Raw genomic sequence first — 16,348 nt, 5'->3', positions numbered from 1 at the left:
AACCAATCCCCGCCGGGGCGGTCCCCCAATCCAGATGTACGGCCCCCCGGCGGGGTCCCCGCCCTGCGACCGCCACGTGTCGGTCCGATCGCCGCCCCGTGAGTGGCGGAGTCCCGCTTCTTCCATTGGTCCTCTCAATTATTGCCCTGCACCCCCTCCACCCCCCAAAAAAAAAAATAAAAAAAAATAAAAAAAAAATATATATATATATAATATAAAGAAATTTTCCCGAACGAAATTCCGAAACGGATTAAAGCTCCACGCGTGCGGGTTGATTATTAAGCGACCTGCCAAACGATGTTTCACCATGCTCGAGATAGCTTCATCTCACCTTCATCTCGCCATGCCGTCCGATCCTCGCGGCGAACTTAATTTGAGGACATGGTTTTTTTTATTCTGCGCCCCCGAGGAACCGACCCGATCGGGGGGCTGATTCCCCATCTTTCGAAATTTGAAACGGGACGGCGCCTAATCTGCCCCTCTTTTCGCGACGACGTATGACCGATGCAGTGGGACAGCGACTAACTCCTTCGACTTGCGAAAGATGCTTTTGGAAAAAAAAAAAAAAAGAAGGGGGGGTCGTGGAATCTCCTAATTACGTTGGCTTATCTCCTAGATATTTCCGTCCCCCCCCCCCCCCCCCTTTTCGTGCTATTGGGCGGTCGACCGAGATTGCTGGAAGCGTGCACGCTTCGACATCGATAAGAACCCGTAAGGGATCGGATTGCTGGGTCGGCTGACTGCACCTCGCTCATTACTATTCCGGTGCTCGAATAGTCATACGTGTTAGCAAAGATTAAAAGCGAATTTGTCGGGATTACCAAAAATCCAAAGTTCCGTCGCCCCCACCATCATCTATCGTCTCGCTCCCGTCTTATTGTGTGGACCACCGAAAAAAGGTAAGCGAAATCTCTAGCCGCGATAGGAAGTTTTAATCCGATAAATAGGTCGAAAATCTGATTTTTGTCATGCAATTTAACCTCAGCATTTGTCTTTATTTTTGTTTTTGTTTTTGTTTTTCTTTTTTGGGGGGGCCGGCGTATGAAATTAGTCAGGTGACGTGGAAGACACGCTCCAAGGTTGGAGGGGCTGTTCCCTAACCATACGTAGAAAAGTGTTCCTCATACGACGACGTATTCTTCTCCTCCTCCTCATCCAATAAAAGATTAATTAATTCAATAATTAATTAATTTAAAAAGAAAAGAACAACTTTACACATGCATGATGCCACCCACAACTTTTTGCTAGTGTGCCGTGAAAAGGGCGAAAGAGCGGCACGTGTGTCGGGTCATATGCGGTACGGTTTGGGGTTTGATCAAGCAATCTTAACACCAAAATAAAATAAAAAATAGATAAAGTTATATCTTAAGATAATTTTTTTTAGAAAAATTGGATTGTCTAGGAGGCGAGTACCTTGTATTTAAGAGAAAGAATGCTTACGTTTTAACCATGCGTCAATTGCTTTAATTACCTTAATTACCGATAAACAAAACAAAAACAAAAACAAAAACGAGGACTCCTCGTATGCCACGCGGAGGGACGCTCCGGGTTGACCTTGACCCGCGCCATATAATATAACAGACGCGCACCGCATACGCTGACGTCACTAACAGCAACGACAACGATGATAATTGCGTATATAATAATACTCATCGATAAAATAATACTCGCTAATCAACACCAACAAAAAGGCAAAAAAAAGGAAAAGGAAAAATAAAAAAGGGAAAAAAAAAATTAGATATTTCCTCATTGGCCGGTCGGAGCTGTTTCCCGACCACCCGGTCGCCTGAAAACCGCCATCCAAAACCGCCCTTCTCTCTCTCTCTCTAACAGCTACTCTTATTCGCTTCGTTTATAGTAAGTCCCATCTCCATCTCTCTCCTTCTCTCTCTCTCTCTCTCTCTTTCTGCGAGCGAGAATTCCTTCTCTCTTCCATAGCCGAACGAAGTATGAACGCGAGGTAACCGTCGTCATCAACAACCATCACCCCCGCATGGCCTTCCACAACCACCTCTCCCACCAGGACCTCTCCTCCCTCCACCACTTCTCCTCCGACCAGCCGCCGCCGCAGCCGCAGCAGCAGCAGCAGCACCTGCCGGACTCGTCCGCCGCCGCCTCCTCCGTCCACCACCAGCTCCACGCCGCCGCCCCCAGCTGGCTCAACACCGCCCTCCTCCGCTCCGACGCCGCGGCCGCGGCCGCGGCTGCGGCGGCGGCGGCGGCGGGGGGAGGCGGCAGCAGCTTCCTCAACCTCCACACCTCCTCCGACTCCGCCGCGTCGCCGCAGGCGCCGTCCACGTCCTCGGCCTCCGCGGCGGCGGCGGGGCACCACCAGTGGCTGTCGCGGCAGCACTCGTCGCTCCTGCAGCGGAACCACAGCGAGGTCATCGACGCGGACTCGATCATCGACTCGGCGGATTTGAAGGAGAGCGTGAGCAAGGGGGGCGGCGGTGACGGCGGGGGCGGCGCTGGGGCGGAGAGCAATTGGGAGTACGCGAAGTACAAGGCGGAGATATTGTCGCACCCGTTGTACGAGCAGCTGCTGTCCGCTCACGTGGCTTGCCTGAGGATTGCCACGCCGGTCGACCAGTTGCCGAGGATCGACGCTCAGCTGGCTCAGTCGCAGCATGTGGTGGCTAAGTACTCGGCGATGAGTCAAGGATTGGTTGGGGATGATAAAGAGCTTGATCAGTTCATGGTATATTCACCTCTCTCTCTCTCTCTCTCTCTATGCGTGTTCCTGTACGGCTCGTTCCATGTGTCCGATCGTGTTTGCTGGATTTTGGTTGAAGTCAATGGTGTTTGTTGTCATCGCCGTCAAGGTTTGCAGTGATACTGGGAATTGCGAAGTGAAATTGCGGTATGATTCGTATGCTCTGCATTTTTCGTGTTTTGATTCGATTTTGCTACCATATACATGAATCGAGATGAAAGAGAGTCGAGAAATACTTCTGCTTACAGAGGAGTGCGAAATTTAATCTACTCTCGAGCATGCGACAAATGTTCGAAGGTTACTTGTTGAGCGGGGTTGACTTTCTGATATGAAATGTTCCTGGCTTGATCTTCGAGAATTGGGACCTGGAATAGCCCCGAGATTACTATGGGAACGCGAAGAACACGGGCTTTTGATTCTGAGTTTTATCCAGCAGATTTTCATTGTGGTTTGCTGTTTCCAATGGATTTTCTTTATTGGGGACAACAAGAAAGACGGCGTCTTTGCACATAAATTCAGCCAATCCAAATCTGGCAGTGATTCTGCGGTTATTGCAAGAAGCTAGTTGGAAGAATGAGATTTACACTTAAATGCTTGACTTTACTAGCACAGTACTATGTAAATTGCCATTTTCTTTTTGTTCAGAAACTTTGACATGGCTGCTGCCGCTTCGTTTCCTGACCTGGTGTAGAGAGCCTCTAAATCTCAAGTGTTCGTCGGAATGGAAATTAGTATAGCCCATATGAAGCAGAGGCTCAATGAGAACTTTTAATAATCTAACAAGAAGATTAATGGTTAAGCAAAGTTCAGTGGAAAATGGAAATTGCTCTTTGTTCGGTTTTCTTCGTCTTCTTTTGCTTTCGGTGGATTATTGAATTCGAATTTAGGTCAGCATGCGTATGAAGGGTTTCATGTCTTGTTCTCCTCTTAGTAGGAATACTTTTCTAAAACTGGAGAGATGCAGACGCACAAGGAAGTGCATCCAAGCACAGAGATATCATTATAATATTAAAATAAATACCGGAAGAAATTGAGATGAGTTTGAGTGCAAACAAAATGACTTTAGCACTACGAATTGTTGAGGCTTCTTTCTTATGTCTACAGCTCGTTAAGAGTACTGGTCTTGATTCTTCTTAATTTCTCGGATGGTTTCCAAGGCAAAGACAGCTGAGGAAGAACTGCTCAAACTTTTAACCATTATACCATGTAACTGTTTTAACCTGTCCAGGTTTCATTTAGAAAATTTCTATCTGCATGCTTAGTACTCTGTGTATTTTCTGAGTTCTCATTTCCATCCGCTTCCATGATTAGTTACTAATGTGCCTATTTAGTCAATTTCTCTGCTTGAGCCGTAGAAAGGGATTTTCTCTAGTCTTCTTTTCTCTTTGGAGTTGAAGTCAACCTAGTTTCAGATTATTAGAGGCTAATCTTCTTATCTATGTTACCTTCGCTTCTCATATCTTTAAATTGTTATTGTAATTGCTTGCCAAATTTGTTGGTTATTGGGATGGTTTTGTTATCGGAAAGATGCAACAGTGGTGGTTGTAGCGGCTGCTGGTTCATGTTTTGTTCTCACGTCGAAGCATTAAACTGCTTTTACTGCTCGATTTACTTGTATTGCTGGGGATACGATCTCAGGAAGTGTCCGGAAGGTTCTGGTTTGTTAAGTAGTAGAACCAAAGCAAGAATTGATGAAGCATACTTTACTGGATAGCATCTTCATCTTGACCTTCAACGGTGGGAAGTTTGTAGAGTTGTTGGTTGCCAAATTGAATGGAATTTCCACATATTACTAACGGATTTTGCCTTAGGCCGGGGTTATTCTAAGGCGTTGAAAAACAAAATATCTTGAAGTTAATCAAGTGAAGTTGAAAGATGACTTCTCAACTTCCCCAATGCTACTTAAATTGAAATCACCTTTTTCTACATGATTATATGCTTTACTTTCATGTGGTTATGTTTTCCCTCTTTCAGGAGTTTTTGCTTTGATTCATACATGTGCCGTACTTTTAAGTGGAAAATGTTTAGTGGCATCCATGCATCATAAGTTGCCTTCTAAGTGACACATGATGGAGAAAACACATGCTGGTTGTCTGAGATCTTTACTGCTGCTTGCGATGATTGTCAAATATTAGATTTGGAAATTGGCCAGATAAAATGCTTCAATATTCAGCAGGCCACGTTTTCATTTTTCCTTGCTTGATGTGGCAGACACATTATGTCCTCTTGCTTTGCTCTTTCAAAGAACAACTGCAGCAACATGTCCGTGTCCATGCCATGGAAGCTGTAATGGCGTGCTGGGAAATTGAGCAATCCCTGCAAAGTTTGACAGGTGATGTTTCTGATTCCTTTTTAATCTCGCTTGAGCTACATTTTGCATCTGGTACGTAAAGTTCTCACTGGATTGTCAAATTGCAACCTTCCCTAGCACTGTTTGTTTTCCCTTTCCTTGCTAACCAAGAAACCTCTAATAATAACTTGTTATAAATAGATACTTTGGTAGCAATCATCGTAACGGGTCAGAGATTTTGCAGTTTTCTCGTGGGAGAGAACGCTGAGCATAAGTTAAGCCCTGAATCCATATTTTGGATGTTCGGTGAAAATTATTAATAAAATGGAGAATCAAATGGACTATATTTTTTGTGGTGCATGTAAGTAACCCAAGATGGCTGATACACCCTGCTTGCTCATATCTTGAAGCCACTAAATGTACACACTGCATGATACCTGCATGTTCTTACCTCCATTATGAAACTTAACATTTACTCAACACTTTATCTTCTTGTACTGCATGAGCAGGTGTTTCTCCTGGTGAAGGTACTGGGGCAACAATGTCAGATGACGAAGATGATCAAGTGGATAGTGATGCCAACTTGTTTGATGGAAGTCTAGATGGTACAGATACTTTGGGATTTGGTCCTCTCATCCCAACTGAGACTGAGAGATCATTAATGGAGCGTGTGAGGCAAGAGTTGAAGCATGAATTGAAACAGGTAAGAAAGTGATTTTAGCACCTTTGAAAGGCGTTCCTATATTTTGGTGTTGACCAACTGCTATCTTTTCATGTAGGGGTATAAGGAAAAGATAATTGATATACGAGAAGAGATTCTTCGTAAGCGAAGAGCAGGAAAACTTCCCGGTGACACCACATCTGTATTGAAATCATGGTGGCAATCGCACTCCAAGTGGCCATATCCAACGGTAAGTTTTGGCTTTCTAGATTTTCCAAGTGATAAGATGATACTTCAACGCGTCCGATGACTTTATAATCACTATCTTCCTCTGTTATGATCTCTTAGGAGGAGGACAAGGCAAGGTTGGTGCAGGAAACTGGCTTGCAATTAAAGCAGATAAACAACTGGTTTATCAACCAGAGGAAGAGGAACTGGCACAGTAACCCGTCCACCTCTACAGTACTGAAGAGCAAGCGCAAAAGGTAACTAAATTAAGCCAGCGAGTGAATTAACTTGATCCTTATAGAGCTTCTCACCAACAAAATTTCGAAATGAAGTAATGCAGGTGAAAATAGCAGCGACCGCTTCATGTAGATGAAGGAAATTTGTAAACTAAACTCCTGTCGAGTCTTGCACGTGCTCACGATCCAGCGGCACATATGGCCGTAGAGGAAAGAGCCTAACATAGGTGAGAAAAATCTGCCCACTTTCTGCTGCTGTAAGAAAACCGCAAAGTAAAATCCACACGGCAGATTCGAAACTATACCCGCGTCATTTGGAGGTCCTGGAATAAAAGCTTGCTGTCTCGTAAATTATGCAAAACGATTCCGCTGCATCGGCTGATGGGTGTAATTTTTGTGTACCGTATTCATATATGTGAATAAGTACAGAGAAGGGGTTGTGGGTGTATAGTGGGATAGCTTTCGCTTAGTTACCATACACGTATAGTAGAGAGATCATAGCTTCTTAGGTGGTGTCATTTCTACTGTAGTGTACACTCTGAAGCAAATGTAGCTTGGTCTTGATTAACACAAATCCGTCTTGAGCTGGCTGATGGTATCGATCGACGGACAAAATAACGCCGCGCGGCGTTTCGGGGCGAGATCGCCATAGTCTTCAAATTTGACGTGAAGATATCAGCAAGTGTACCTTCTGTCGGATCATGATGTGTGATCCTTGTCAGCTAGGTAAACTTGAAATCTGGCTTCGGGCTAGGGTTGTGTTGTCGAGGTTTCGCGAAAGTGCACGCTCGTGAGGGAAAGTAAAACTTATATTGTAGAAATTTTATCGAAAGAAATTGTCGTAAAATTTTTTAAATTGTTCCCATTGTGACATATTTACACTGAATTTTTTTATGACATTATAAAACTCAAACTATGCTTATTGTATTTTTTCCTTACCAAAAAAAAATTATGCTTATTGTATTTTCTGTTACATAAAAAATTCCAAACTTGTAAAGTTTTGATAAATGATTTTTCAGCTAAAAATTCATCATCATTTCACTTAAACCACGTCATTCATAACAGATTTTTAACGGTTCTCACTAATGAAAATTTGATGGATGGTAAATATGTCACACAGGTATAAGTTTAAGATTTTTTATTTTACAGGAAAAGTTACAAGGTAAATATATCTCAGTGGGTATAGTTTAGAGTTTTTTGAGGCCTTTTCCCCTTTACCTCTTTATAAACGATTTAAACTGTGCAATAATCACCTCAATTTATTGAGTTAGTGCCATATGGATCGAAAGTTAAAATTTGTCCTGCGCCAGCTACCTACGATGTCTTAAGAAAAGATGAAGCATATGGCAAACTATCACCCCACGGCGCACGCCGGCTATACGTATAGTCAGTTATCTTGTGTTTTGCTCATAAGAGCATGTATATGTAGATCTATCGATGTAATATGTCGAATATCTCGAATTTTCAAAAATACATGAGCATTCATGTTCAGGCTTCGTTTGTTTCCCGGATAATGAATGATTTGAAAAATAATTTTCGAAAAATAATCGCTTGTATCACTTGAAAGAATTAGTTAATGAGAAATGTTTTTATTATCGACGATAATTTATGTCTAAACATTTTTATAAACAATAAAAAATATCCCGTGTTCATTCGTTTTCATAAACGATACAAGCGATCTTTTTTTAAAAACTATTTTTCAAATCATTTATTTTTTGCAAATTAAGATTTTTTTTTTTGAGAGCTGGCGGCAAAACCATAATGACAAAAAGAAGCTGAGATGCCAAAATCCCACCAGAGGAAAGATCACTTGGGGTGCGCATGGCAACCATTCTGTGCCCTGGAACAGATTCTGGTCAGAAATGATTCTTTTTTATTTTGTGCTCGGGAATAATTTCTAAACATTTGAAAGTGTTTGGTAACTGTTCAAAATTTCTATTCTTAGAATAGAAAAAGAACAGAAATGCGTTTGGTAACTACACAAAATTTCTTTTTATTAATAATATTTTGAATTTTTTAATATTTCTTTTTTTTTTCCTTTTTTTTTCTTTTTTTTCCTTGGTCATGGCCGGTCGCCGGCAGGCCAAGGCCGGTGAGGGTGTCGCGGCCCTCGCCAGTTGCGACGGTAAGTCGGCCTCGCCAGATCACGGCGAGGTCGAGCCTCGTCGTCGCTACCCCCCGCAACGGCGAGGTTGGCCTCGCCAGATCACGGCGAGGTCGAGCCTCGCCGTCGCTACCCCCCGCGACGGCGAGGTAGGCCTTGCCTTGGCCGTGCGAGGCTCGACCTCATCGTGATCTGGCGAGGCAGACCTCGCCGTCGCCACCCCCCGCAACGGCGAGGTTGATTTCGCCTTGGCCAAGCGAGGCTCGACCTCGCCCCTGACGACGGCGAGGTCGGCCTCGCCAGATCTGGGCAAGGCCGAACTCGCCGTCGCTAGGGGCGGCAAAGGCCACCCTCGCCGGCCCTGGCCGATCGCCGGTGGCCAGTCACCGGTGGATGGTCGCCGGTGGCGAGCCAGCGGTGGGCTGGGAAGAAGATGAAGAATAAATGAAAAAGAAAGAAGAAAACCAAGAAGAATCAGTTCCGGAAAAATTGTTCCAAAATCAAGAAGCTACTTTTTTTTGCTTCTTGATTCTATTCTAAAACTAATTCTGGGACCAATTTTTTGCAAAATTGTGCCCTGGCACAAAAATTTTAACAAACGGATTTCTATTCCCAAACTTATTTTGGGAACAAAAAAACATAAATTTTTACTATTTGGCACGTTGCCAAACGAGCCTTTGGCATCTTATCTTAACATATAAAAGGAAGGGTTAATACCACGAAAAACCCTAAACTGGTACACTTATGACACATTTACCTCAAACTATTTTTTTTACCACAAAAAATTCCAAACTGGTATACCTGTGACAATTTTACCCCGAACTATTTTTTTTACCATAAAAAACCCCAAATTGGTACACCTGTAACAATTTTACCCTGAACTTACCACAAAAACCTCAAACTGGTACATATGTCACAATTTTACCATGAATTAAAATTTTCATATTATTTTTTATTTTTCCGAATTGTTATTATATTTTTTATTTTTTATTTTTTTTCTTCATCTTCAACCTCTAGCCGGTCGCCGGACCGGCGACTGGCTAGAGGTGGAAGTCGGCGAGGGCCGCCCTCGCCGGCGTCGAGCGAGGCCGCCCTCGCCGGCGTCGGCGAGGGCGACCCTCGCACAGGCAGCGGCCCAGGCGGGCGCGGGCGGGCGAGGTGACCCTCGCTGCGTCGGCGACCCTCGCCTACGTTGGGCGGGCGCCCTCGCCGACATCCGGGCGAGCGGCCCTCGCCTAGGCGAGCGAGGACGGCCCTCGCTTGGGCGGGCGAGGCAACCCTCGCCTAAGTCGGGCGAGGCGCCCTCGCTGATATGGCGAGGCGACCCTTACTGCCTCGCCCTCGCCGGATCCGGCGAGGCGGCCCTCGCCGGTGTCGGGCGAGGGCGGCCCTCGCTCGACTCGAGCGAGGCGCCTCGCCGGCAGCCGGCGAGGCCGCCCTCACTGGGCGGCGAGGACGGCCCTCGCTCGGCAGCCGGCGAGGTCGGCCCTTGCCAGCGGTTGGCGGGGCAGACCTCGCCGGCATCCGCCTCTGGCCGGTCGCCGGTCCGGCAACCGGCCAGAGGTTAAAGATGAAGAAATAAAAAATAAAATAAAAAATTCAAAATAATAAAAATAATATTAAAAAATTAGTTCGAGGTAAAATTGTCACATGTGTACCAGTTTGGGGTTTTTTGTGATAAGTTCGGAGTAAAATTGTCACAGGTGTACCAGTTTTGTGTTTTTTGTGATATGTTCGGGGTAAAATTGTCACAGGTATACCAGTTTTGGATTTTTTGTGGTCAAAAAAATAGTTTGGGGTAAATGTGTCATAAGTGTACCAGTTTAGGGTTTTTCGTGGTATTAACCCTAAAAGGAAAGATCTGTTCATTCCGAGTCCCCTAGAGAAATGGGCTTCAAATGGGCCACATACATGCACATTGCACTGCTTATGAAATGAACATTTTTCACTATCTATATGCTACACATATCTCGGGATACAAGAAAAAAGCTTTAAATTGAAATCCTGTAATTCATAAAGTTATAAACCCAAAAAAAAATTGTAGACACTAAACCTTCTGACAATTTGTCTATGCAGTTCTTTTGACTAATTTTGACCGAAAATTATTTCTGTGGATGTCAGCTACCTTGCGTGGCATGGCCAGCAATGATTTTCGAAAATTTGATTAATTTTTTTATAATTTTTTTGGAAATTTGATTAATTTTTTTATAATTTTTTTACAATTTTATTCTCCTTATTTTCTTCTTCTTCTTTTTTTCATTATGGCCAACAAGGGCCTAAATGAGGGCTATGACCCTCGCCGACCACAATGACAGATAAGAAAAGAAAAAGATACAAAAAATTGTAAAAGTTGTTGACGTCAGCGATTACTGGTCAAAATTGGCTAGAAGGACTACGTTGGCAAATCGTCAAAAGATTTAGGACTAAATTGGCTAAATCGAAAGGTTTAAAACTGAATTGGTATCGGTACAATAAATTTATGACTTTTTTGGGTAATTATCTCGACAAAGTGACCAAATTAGTTGTTGGGTGTCATTGATCATCATCTTCATTACACAATCTTTCCACACAATACCAAATTAACCAAGCTCTGCACATGCAACAAAAGAACTTGAACAAGAAGGTAAAGAATCAACACAAACAATATATCTCAATCTCAAAATCCAGGATGCAAGCTTTCTTCTCTTTTGAGCCCATCGTCGAAATTGAGCGCGTAGCTATGCGGGTCGTACTGAAACTGGGTCCTCTTCTTCTTACCAACCCCTCTCGAACCGGACCTCCTGATGAAGTTCTTCCACTTCGGCCCCGCCAAAACCTCCGAGACATGCTGGACCTTCTTCGAGTTTCGCATGAACCAAGTCTCTCTTGCTTCTTCCGGTTGATGTGCTGGCAGACTATCCACGGACCCGTCTCTTTTCGCGCTCCATCCAAAGCACAGCTTCTCGAAGCACCCGCAACTCGACGGCGTATTCGCATCTTCAAAGTCTTCCACGTCCTCATTGCTCTTCAGGGGCAAAGTCTCAGATAATGAGGCGATTTTCTCATGTGGGTTAACCATGAGAGAGAGAGAGAGAGAGAGAGAGAGAGAGAGAGAGAGAGAGAGAGAGAGAGAGAGAGAGAGATGGTTTGTCAATGAGCTCTTGAATGAAAACTTAAGGACGTGCAGGCATGAAAGGCTGTTTATAGATTCTGTGTGAGACTGATTCCTAGTAGAAGAACACGAGCATAACTGTCCAGAAGCTGGATTTATATAATAAACTTTGCGAACTCAAACTAGTACTTTCATCGAATCCCAAATGGACTATATCCTGAGAAACTGATGACTTAATAATTTCTTCGTTGCAGGGGTAATCAATATTCATGGATTATAGTAGTGGCAATGCCGGCCCGACTTAGACCAGCTGTTTCTCTTAATCGACAGTTCTAAGGGCTAAAGCACAATTTCTTGTCTGTTAGCAATTTGGCATTTCGATATTCCAAAATTTGGTGTGCAACCATGCTCATCTGTACTCACTCCAGCAAATTTGATTACATCCAACGTTCATCCTTATAGTACTCTCCGCAAATGCAAATCCCCCTACGGAAAAAGAAAGATTTATGCAAGTTGGGAGATTATTTCAAGAGTGAAATTCTTCGTGTTTGCCCTTTCGTTACACAAGTTAAGGAATTAGTTCTTCTAAATGACGTCGGTACCCACCGCATTATCGAATTTTAAATACTTTTAAATTGCTAGCTCTGCTAAAGGACCATCTCGATGATCCCTTAAACTAAAAATACCGCAAAAGATTTGACAGTCAAGAGCATGTCTCATAGACTTCTGGATTCTTCTAAAAGAGTAGGCAACTGGCTTGTGTATAAATTATGCTTTAATTTCTCTCAAAGCAAATACCTCATGCATATATTACCATAGTTAAGTCCACAGTAAAATGCAAAGCACCTTTCAGTCAATAGCAGAACTGAAACTGTAACGCAATCCATTCATGAAAATTCAAAACAAGTCTCATCTAGACCCACAAAATTGAACCTAACATTACTCCCACAAATAAGCTTCAATGGAAGAACTGTGCCGCTACCCTTACATCCCGGTGAATGCCTTCTTCCCGCCTCCACCTGATGACCCAGCTGGGATCACTTTCAAGACATTGAACCTCACCGTCTTTGACAGCGGCCTGTAACAATGTTCATTTTAAGTAGTCAGGGGAAAGAACTGCACAAATTAAGAAAGCTCAAGGAAGGGAGCAAGGCAAGAAGTCTTGAAATCAACCTGCACTGGCCAATAGTAACATGGTCACCCTCCTTTACACGGAAGCATGGAGAAATGTGTGCGGGAATGTTGGAATGCCTCTTCTCATATCTGAAATCAGTTCACTGATCAGTATTATCGCAAGAGGTCAGACAAAAGAGATGTAATCACTAGAGTAGTCTTTAACCTTTGGTACTTCTTGACAAAGTGCAGGTAGTTTCGGCGGACAATGATGGTCCTCATCATCTTGGCACTGTGGCAAGTGCCAGCAAGAATACGACCCCTGATGGATACATTGCCAGTAAATGGGCACTTCTTGTCAATATAAGTCCCTGCGACCAAGTCAAACATACACCAGACAAAACGACGTCATGTTTCATCACTGCTACTAGAAAGAGAATAATTCGCGAGAAGAAACTGTGAACTCAGCAATGTGAATAATTAAGTAGCCATTGCCGAGCTTCTTCAGCCACACCAAAAACTAACTTCCTCATACATCAAACATTTCAGGTCATAAATTTCAGGTAAATGTTTACATCCTACATTAATTTAATAAGTCCTATGATATGCACAAAATGACGCAGCTACATAACAAACAAGGATTGTTCTAACAGACTGAATTCGCAACCCAAAGCCTCCGCCTCTCTGGAGGTACTTTATCACCTCAAACTGCACAATTTCAACTTCCACCAGATAAAGAACTCGACATGTACGTACCTTCAACAGCCTCTCTCGGGGTCTTGAAGCCCAAGCCAACGCTCTTATAGTACCTGTTCCCTCCCTTACCAGGTCTCTTCCCCTTGCCAGACTTCTTCGAGCTGAAAAGTCCGATAACCACAGTCACATCACCTTGCGTAAAAAGAAACCGATACAGAGCCCCCTCCCTCCCACATTTGTTTAACATATTTTCAAACAAAGTGCCAGTTTTTATTCACTTTCGGACTTAGCTCAGCGCCGATCTATGGCCGTCCCCAGATCCACGATTTGCACAGTTCCCCCACACAAAAACAAAAGATTTGGAGCAACAACTCTACGCACAATCTACCAAAAGAACAACAACAGAATACCCCTAAAGCCGTTTCCCATCACAAGAAAGCACCACAGCCGATAACCACAAACCACTTTTGCTCATATTCCACTGTCCACATATACTACATAAGCAGCAGCTCAAAAAACAGCAGTCGGCCAGAGACACGGCACTCTCGACTCAAGCTCACACCTTTTTCCCCAATCACGACCGACCCAACAGACAAAGACTCGATCAGATCGTAAAGAGAAAAATTTTCCCAAAATCTCACCAGAGGAAGACCTTGGGCTGCTTCAGAAACGCCTTCTCAGTCTGCAGGAGCAAGCACAAGAATCACTTCAAATCACACACGGAGAAGCGATTCACGGGAGCTTGGGATCGAAGAGCACGAGGGAAGTTCCGTAGCTTTACCTGAGCATCCATGGCAGCAGCGGCGGCGGCGGCGGCGGCGGCGGCGGCCTAGCGCTTGAGGTGCAGCCGGCAGGCGAGGAGGCTGGAGGAAAGAGAGAGAGAAACCCTAATTTCGTCGGAGGCAAGGTGGGAGTGGGGAAGGGAAGATGTAGGGCTTATGATTAGGGTTTCCCCAGCTCCGAAATGACGGAAATGCCCACCTCTAGTAAGTCCGGGCTTCTGAAAGCCCAAGCCCATTAGAGCAGCCCGTTATTGCTTCTGCGTCTAATTGGGCTTGACCATGGGCTTGGCCTTCGTGAAATTCGGAGGCCCGAATTCTGAGCAAAGATCGGGCCGGACGCCCGCCACGTAAAGAGAAACGCAACGAAATCCTTCGTTTTGGCTTCGACCCCAAAAGAAAAAAATATATACTTTTTTTGTTTTGGGCCTAGCGGGCCGGGCCGGGGGGCCTTCTGGGGGAGCCGTCTGCTCCGGGCCCATGCATTGGGACAGTGAAAACTCGGGCTAGTACAAGCTCGGGCTAGACCGGGCCAACAGGCGTTCCGAAACTTATCCCAGACGCAGGCCGGCCCGTGCCGTTCCGCTGGTCGTCAAGGCCACGAACAATTCCGACATCTGGAGGAATTTTTCAACTTGCATGCCTTTCGATGGGAAAATAGCCACGCCACCAAAATTTAAGAAGAACAAGAGGACAGACCCCACTTCGAGTGTGTTTGGTTCAGCATCAGCAAAAGCCCTCCAAAAGCTTTTGGGACAAAGTTGAGATGTTTGGTTCTTTATCCTCAAAGGCCTTTGAGTCAAAGTTAGCATTTGCAAAAGTCCTTTGACTCAATGCAAGTCCCATCCAGAATTGGCATTCGGCATTCTCATAAAGCTACTTTCAAGGTTGATGACTTTCTTTCTTCCAAATTTGCCCTCACTAATATTTTCATATTTCATCTTTGCCCTTATAATCGATGTTCATCTCCCTCCCTGAAACGGACCTTCTCGATCCAAATTCGGATTGCCGATCTGACGCTCTACCGAGAGTTGCGCAAGGCTCACTTATAGTCACTGAGGGCCGAGGGTCTGTAATGATCGTTAGTATGGCTCGTCGAGGTCTGAGCTCACACGAATTTGGTTCGCAAGGTCATGCAACTCTTAGCATTATTACCTTGCCTGGGCCACCTGGGGTCGCATGACTTCTTCGATTGATTTGCTTCCATCAGGTTTGCTTTTACGAGTAGCCATTCCCTTTGTATTTTCTTCTTTTTGTCCCCTTCAAAGCTTACCTTGCAAAAGATTTACCCAAAGTCACAAAGCCAAACTATATTTACTTTGAACAAGTGTACCTCCAGTCAAAAAGTCCTTTGCTCAAAACTATAGCAAACATACCCAAAGCCCCTTGGGCTAAAATTTGATGTTTGGGAACAATTTTAAAAACTCCCCTTCAGTAAAACTGAGCCTTGTAAAGGCTGAAAGCCCAAGGCAGGTCCTAGACTATCTTGGGCTTTCAGCTTTCTTGGCATACAAGTCCCCCAAGTAAGTAAAAAAAATTTCTTCCGAAACTGCCATCATCTATTTTTTGATTTTTCGATTTTGGCATCGTCTGTCACTGTTCATCATCTTCTTCGCTTACACCTTGCCTGGTGTGGCTATGAGGCGACGGCGACCGACTGGAGGGGGGCCGGCGTGGTCGCGCTACCCAGCGACCATCGCTTGGGCTTGCACGACCATTGCGAGGGGCCACGCAACTCAAGCGAGGGCCGCCTGAGGTTGCGCGACCTAGACAACCTTCGAGGGTCGTCGGCGATCCAGATTTGGCACCGTGCGGCCGTCATTTGAGGTCGAACGATCTCAGGCAGCCCCCGGCGACCGCCGATGATGGTCGGCTGGGATCAAGCGACCCCTGACAAGGGTTGCAAAACCCAGGCGAGGGCCGCCGGCGACCCAAATCTGACACCGCACGGCCCTCGTCGGGGGTTGCTTGACCCCAGGCAGCCCTCATCAGCGGTCGCCGGGGCTGCCTAAGGTCGTTCGACCTCAAACGACGGCAGCTGATGCCAGATCTGGGTCGCTAGCAACCGCTTGCCTTTCGCTGGTTCCGGTGAAGGGTTTCAACTTTTCTTTAATAAAAATTGAAAAAAGTGCCCTACAAGTATAATTTTTCAAAACATTATTTTACCCAAAGTTATTTTACAATAAACTTTTAAGTTATAATTTACCAAGCACAATTTACATTTTGTTAAAATCCTTCAAATTCCTTGGTATTTTTTCAAAGATTTTTCTTTGAAGTGTTCCCAAACGTAGCCAAGCCCCAGCTGGTGTCTACTTCGAGCTATCCTAGGGACTACCATTCGTTGCATTTCTCGGCGGCTGTGTTTTCACACCAGTGAAGTCTTCACGTTCATGTCTTATACCATTTCCGTTCAAACATCAGCGCGAGAGATTCAGAT

The 16,348-nt window shown here is 44.7% G+C and overlaps 3 protein-coding genes across 4 annotated transcripts; 1 reads left to right on the top strand and 2 right to left on the bottom strand.

Moving 5' to 3' along the window:
* The first annotated feature begins 1,856 nt into the window (after positions 1-1,856).
* On the top strand, positions 1,857-6,702 carry LOC115666465 (homeobox protein knotted-1-like 3). 2 transcript variants are annotated; one of them, XM_056310708.1, is made up of 6 exons: positions 1,857-2,698; positions 4,925-5,045; positions 5,513-5,706; positions 5,783-5,914; positions 6,013-6,149; positions 6,233-6,702. In XM_056310708.1, the coding sequence occupies exons 1-6, from the start codon at positions 1,994-1,996 to the stop codon at positions 6,234-6,236; spliced, it is 1,293 nt and encodes a 430-aa protein (XP_056166683.1). In that variant the 5' UTR covers positions 1,857-1,993; the 3' UTR covers positions 6,237-6,702. The 2 variants fall into 2 exon arrangements, with proteins under 2 accessions (XP_056166683.1, XP_030444045.2); XM_030588185.2 differs by having other exon boundaries at positions 1,858-2,698; positions 6,225-6,702.
* Positions 6,703-10,888: 4,186 nt separating this feature from the next.
* On the bottom strand, positions 10,889-11,290 carry LOC115674447 (uncharacterized). The gene has a single exon (XM_030596840.1). It carries the CDS (start codon positions 11,288-11,290, stop codon positions 10,889-10,891), a length of 402 nt encoding a protein of 133 aa, XP_030452700.1.
* A 790-nt stretch (positions 11,291-12,080) lies between these two features.
* On the bottom strand, positions 12,081-13,997 carry LOC115674364 (40S ribosomal protein S11-like). Its single transcript, XM_030596732.2, has 6 exons — positions 13,914-13,997; positions 13,774-13,814; positions 13,193-13,293; positions 12,663-12,807; positions 12,497-12,586; positions 12,081-12,401 (listed from the first exon to the last, which is right to left on the bottom strand). Exons 1-6 carry the CDS (start codon positions 13,923-13,925, stop codon positions 12,308-12,310), a joined length of 483 nt encoding a protein of 160 aa, XP_030452592.1. The 5' UTR covers positions 13,926-13,997; the 3' UTR covers positions 12,081-12,307.
* Positions 13,998-16,348: the final 2,351 nt, after the last annotated feature.

The sequence above is a fragment of the Syzygium oleosum genome, unplaced genomic scaffold, assembly GCF_021117445.2.
Source record: "Syzygium oleosum isolate NSW1041296 unplaced genomic scaffold, Sole_v2.1 Sole_v2.04, whole genome shotgun sequence".
NCBI classification, from domain to species: Eukaryota; Viridiplantae; Streptophyta; class Magnoliopsida; order Myrtales; family Myrtaceae; genus Syzygium; species Syzygium oleosum.
Note: the sequence above shows the minus strand (reverse complement) of the source record. Positions and strands in the feature narration are given on the sequence as shown.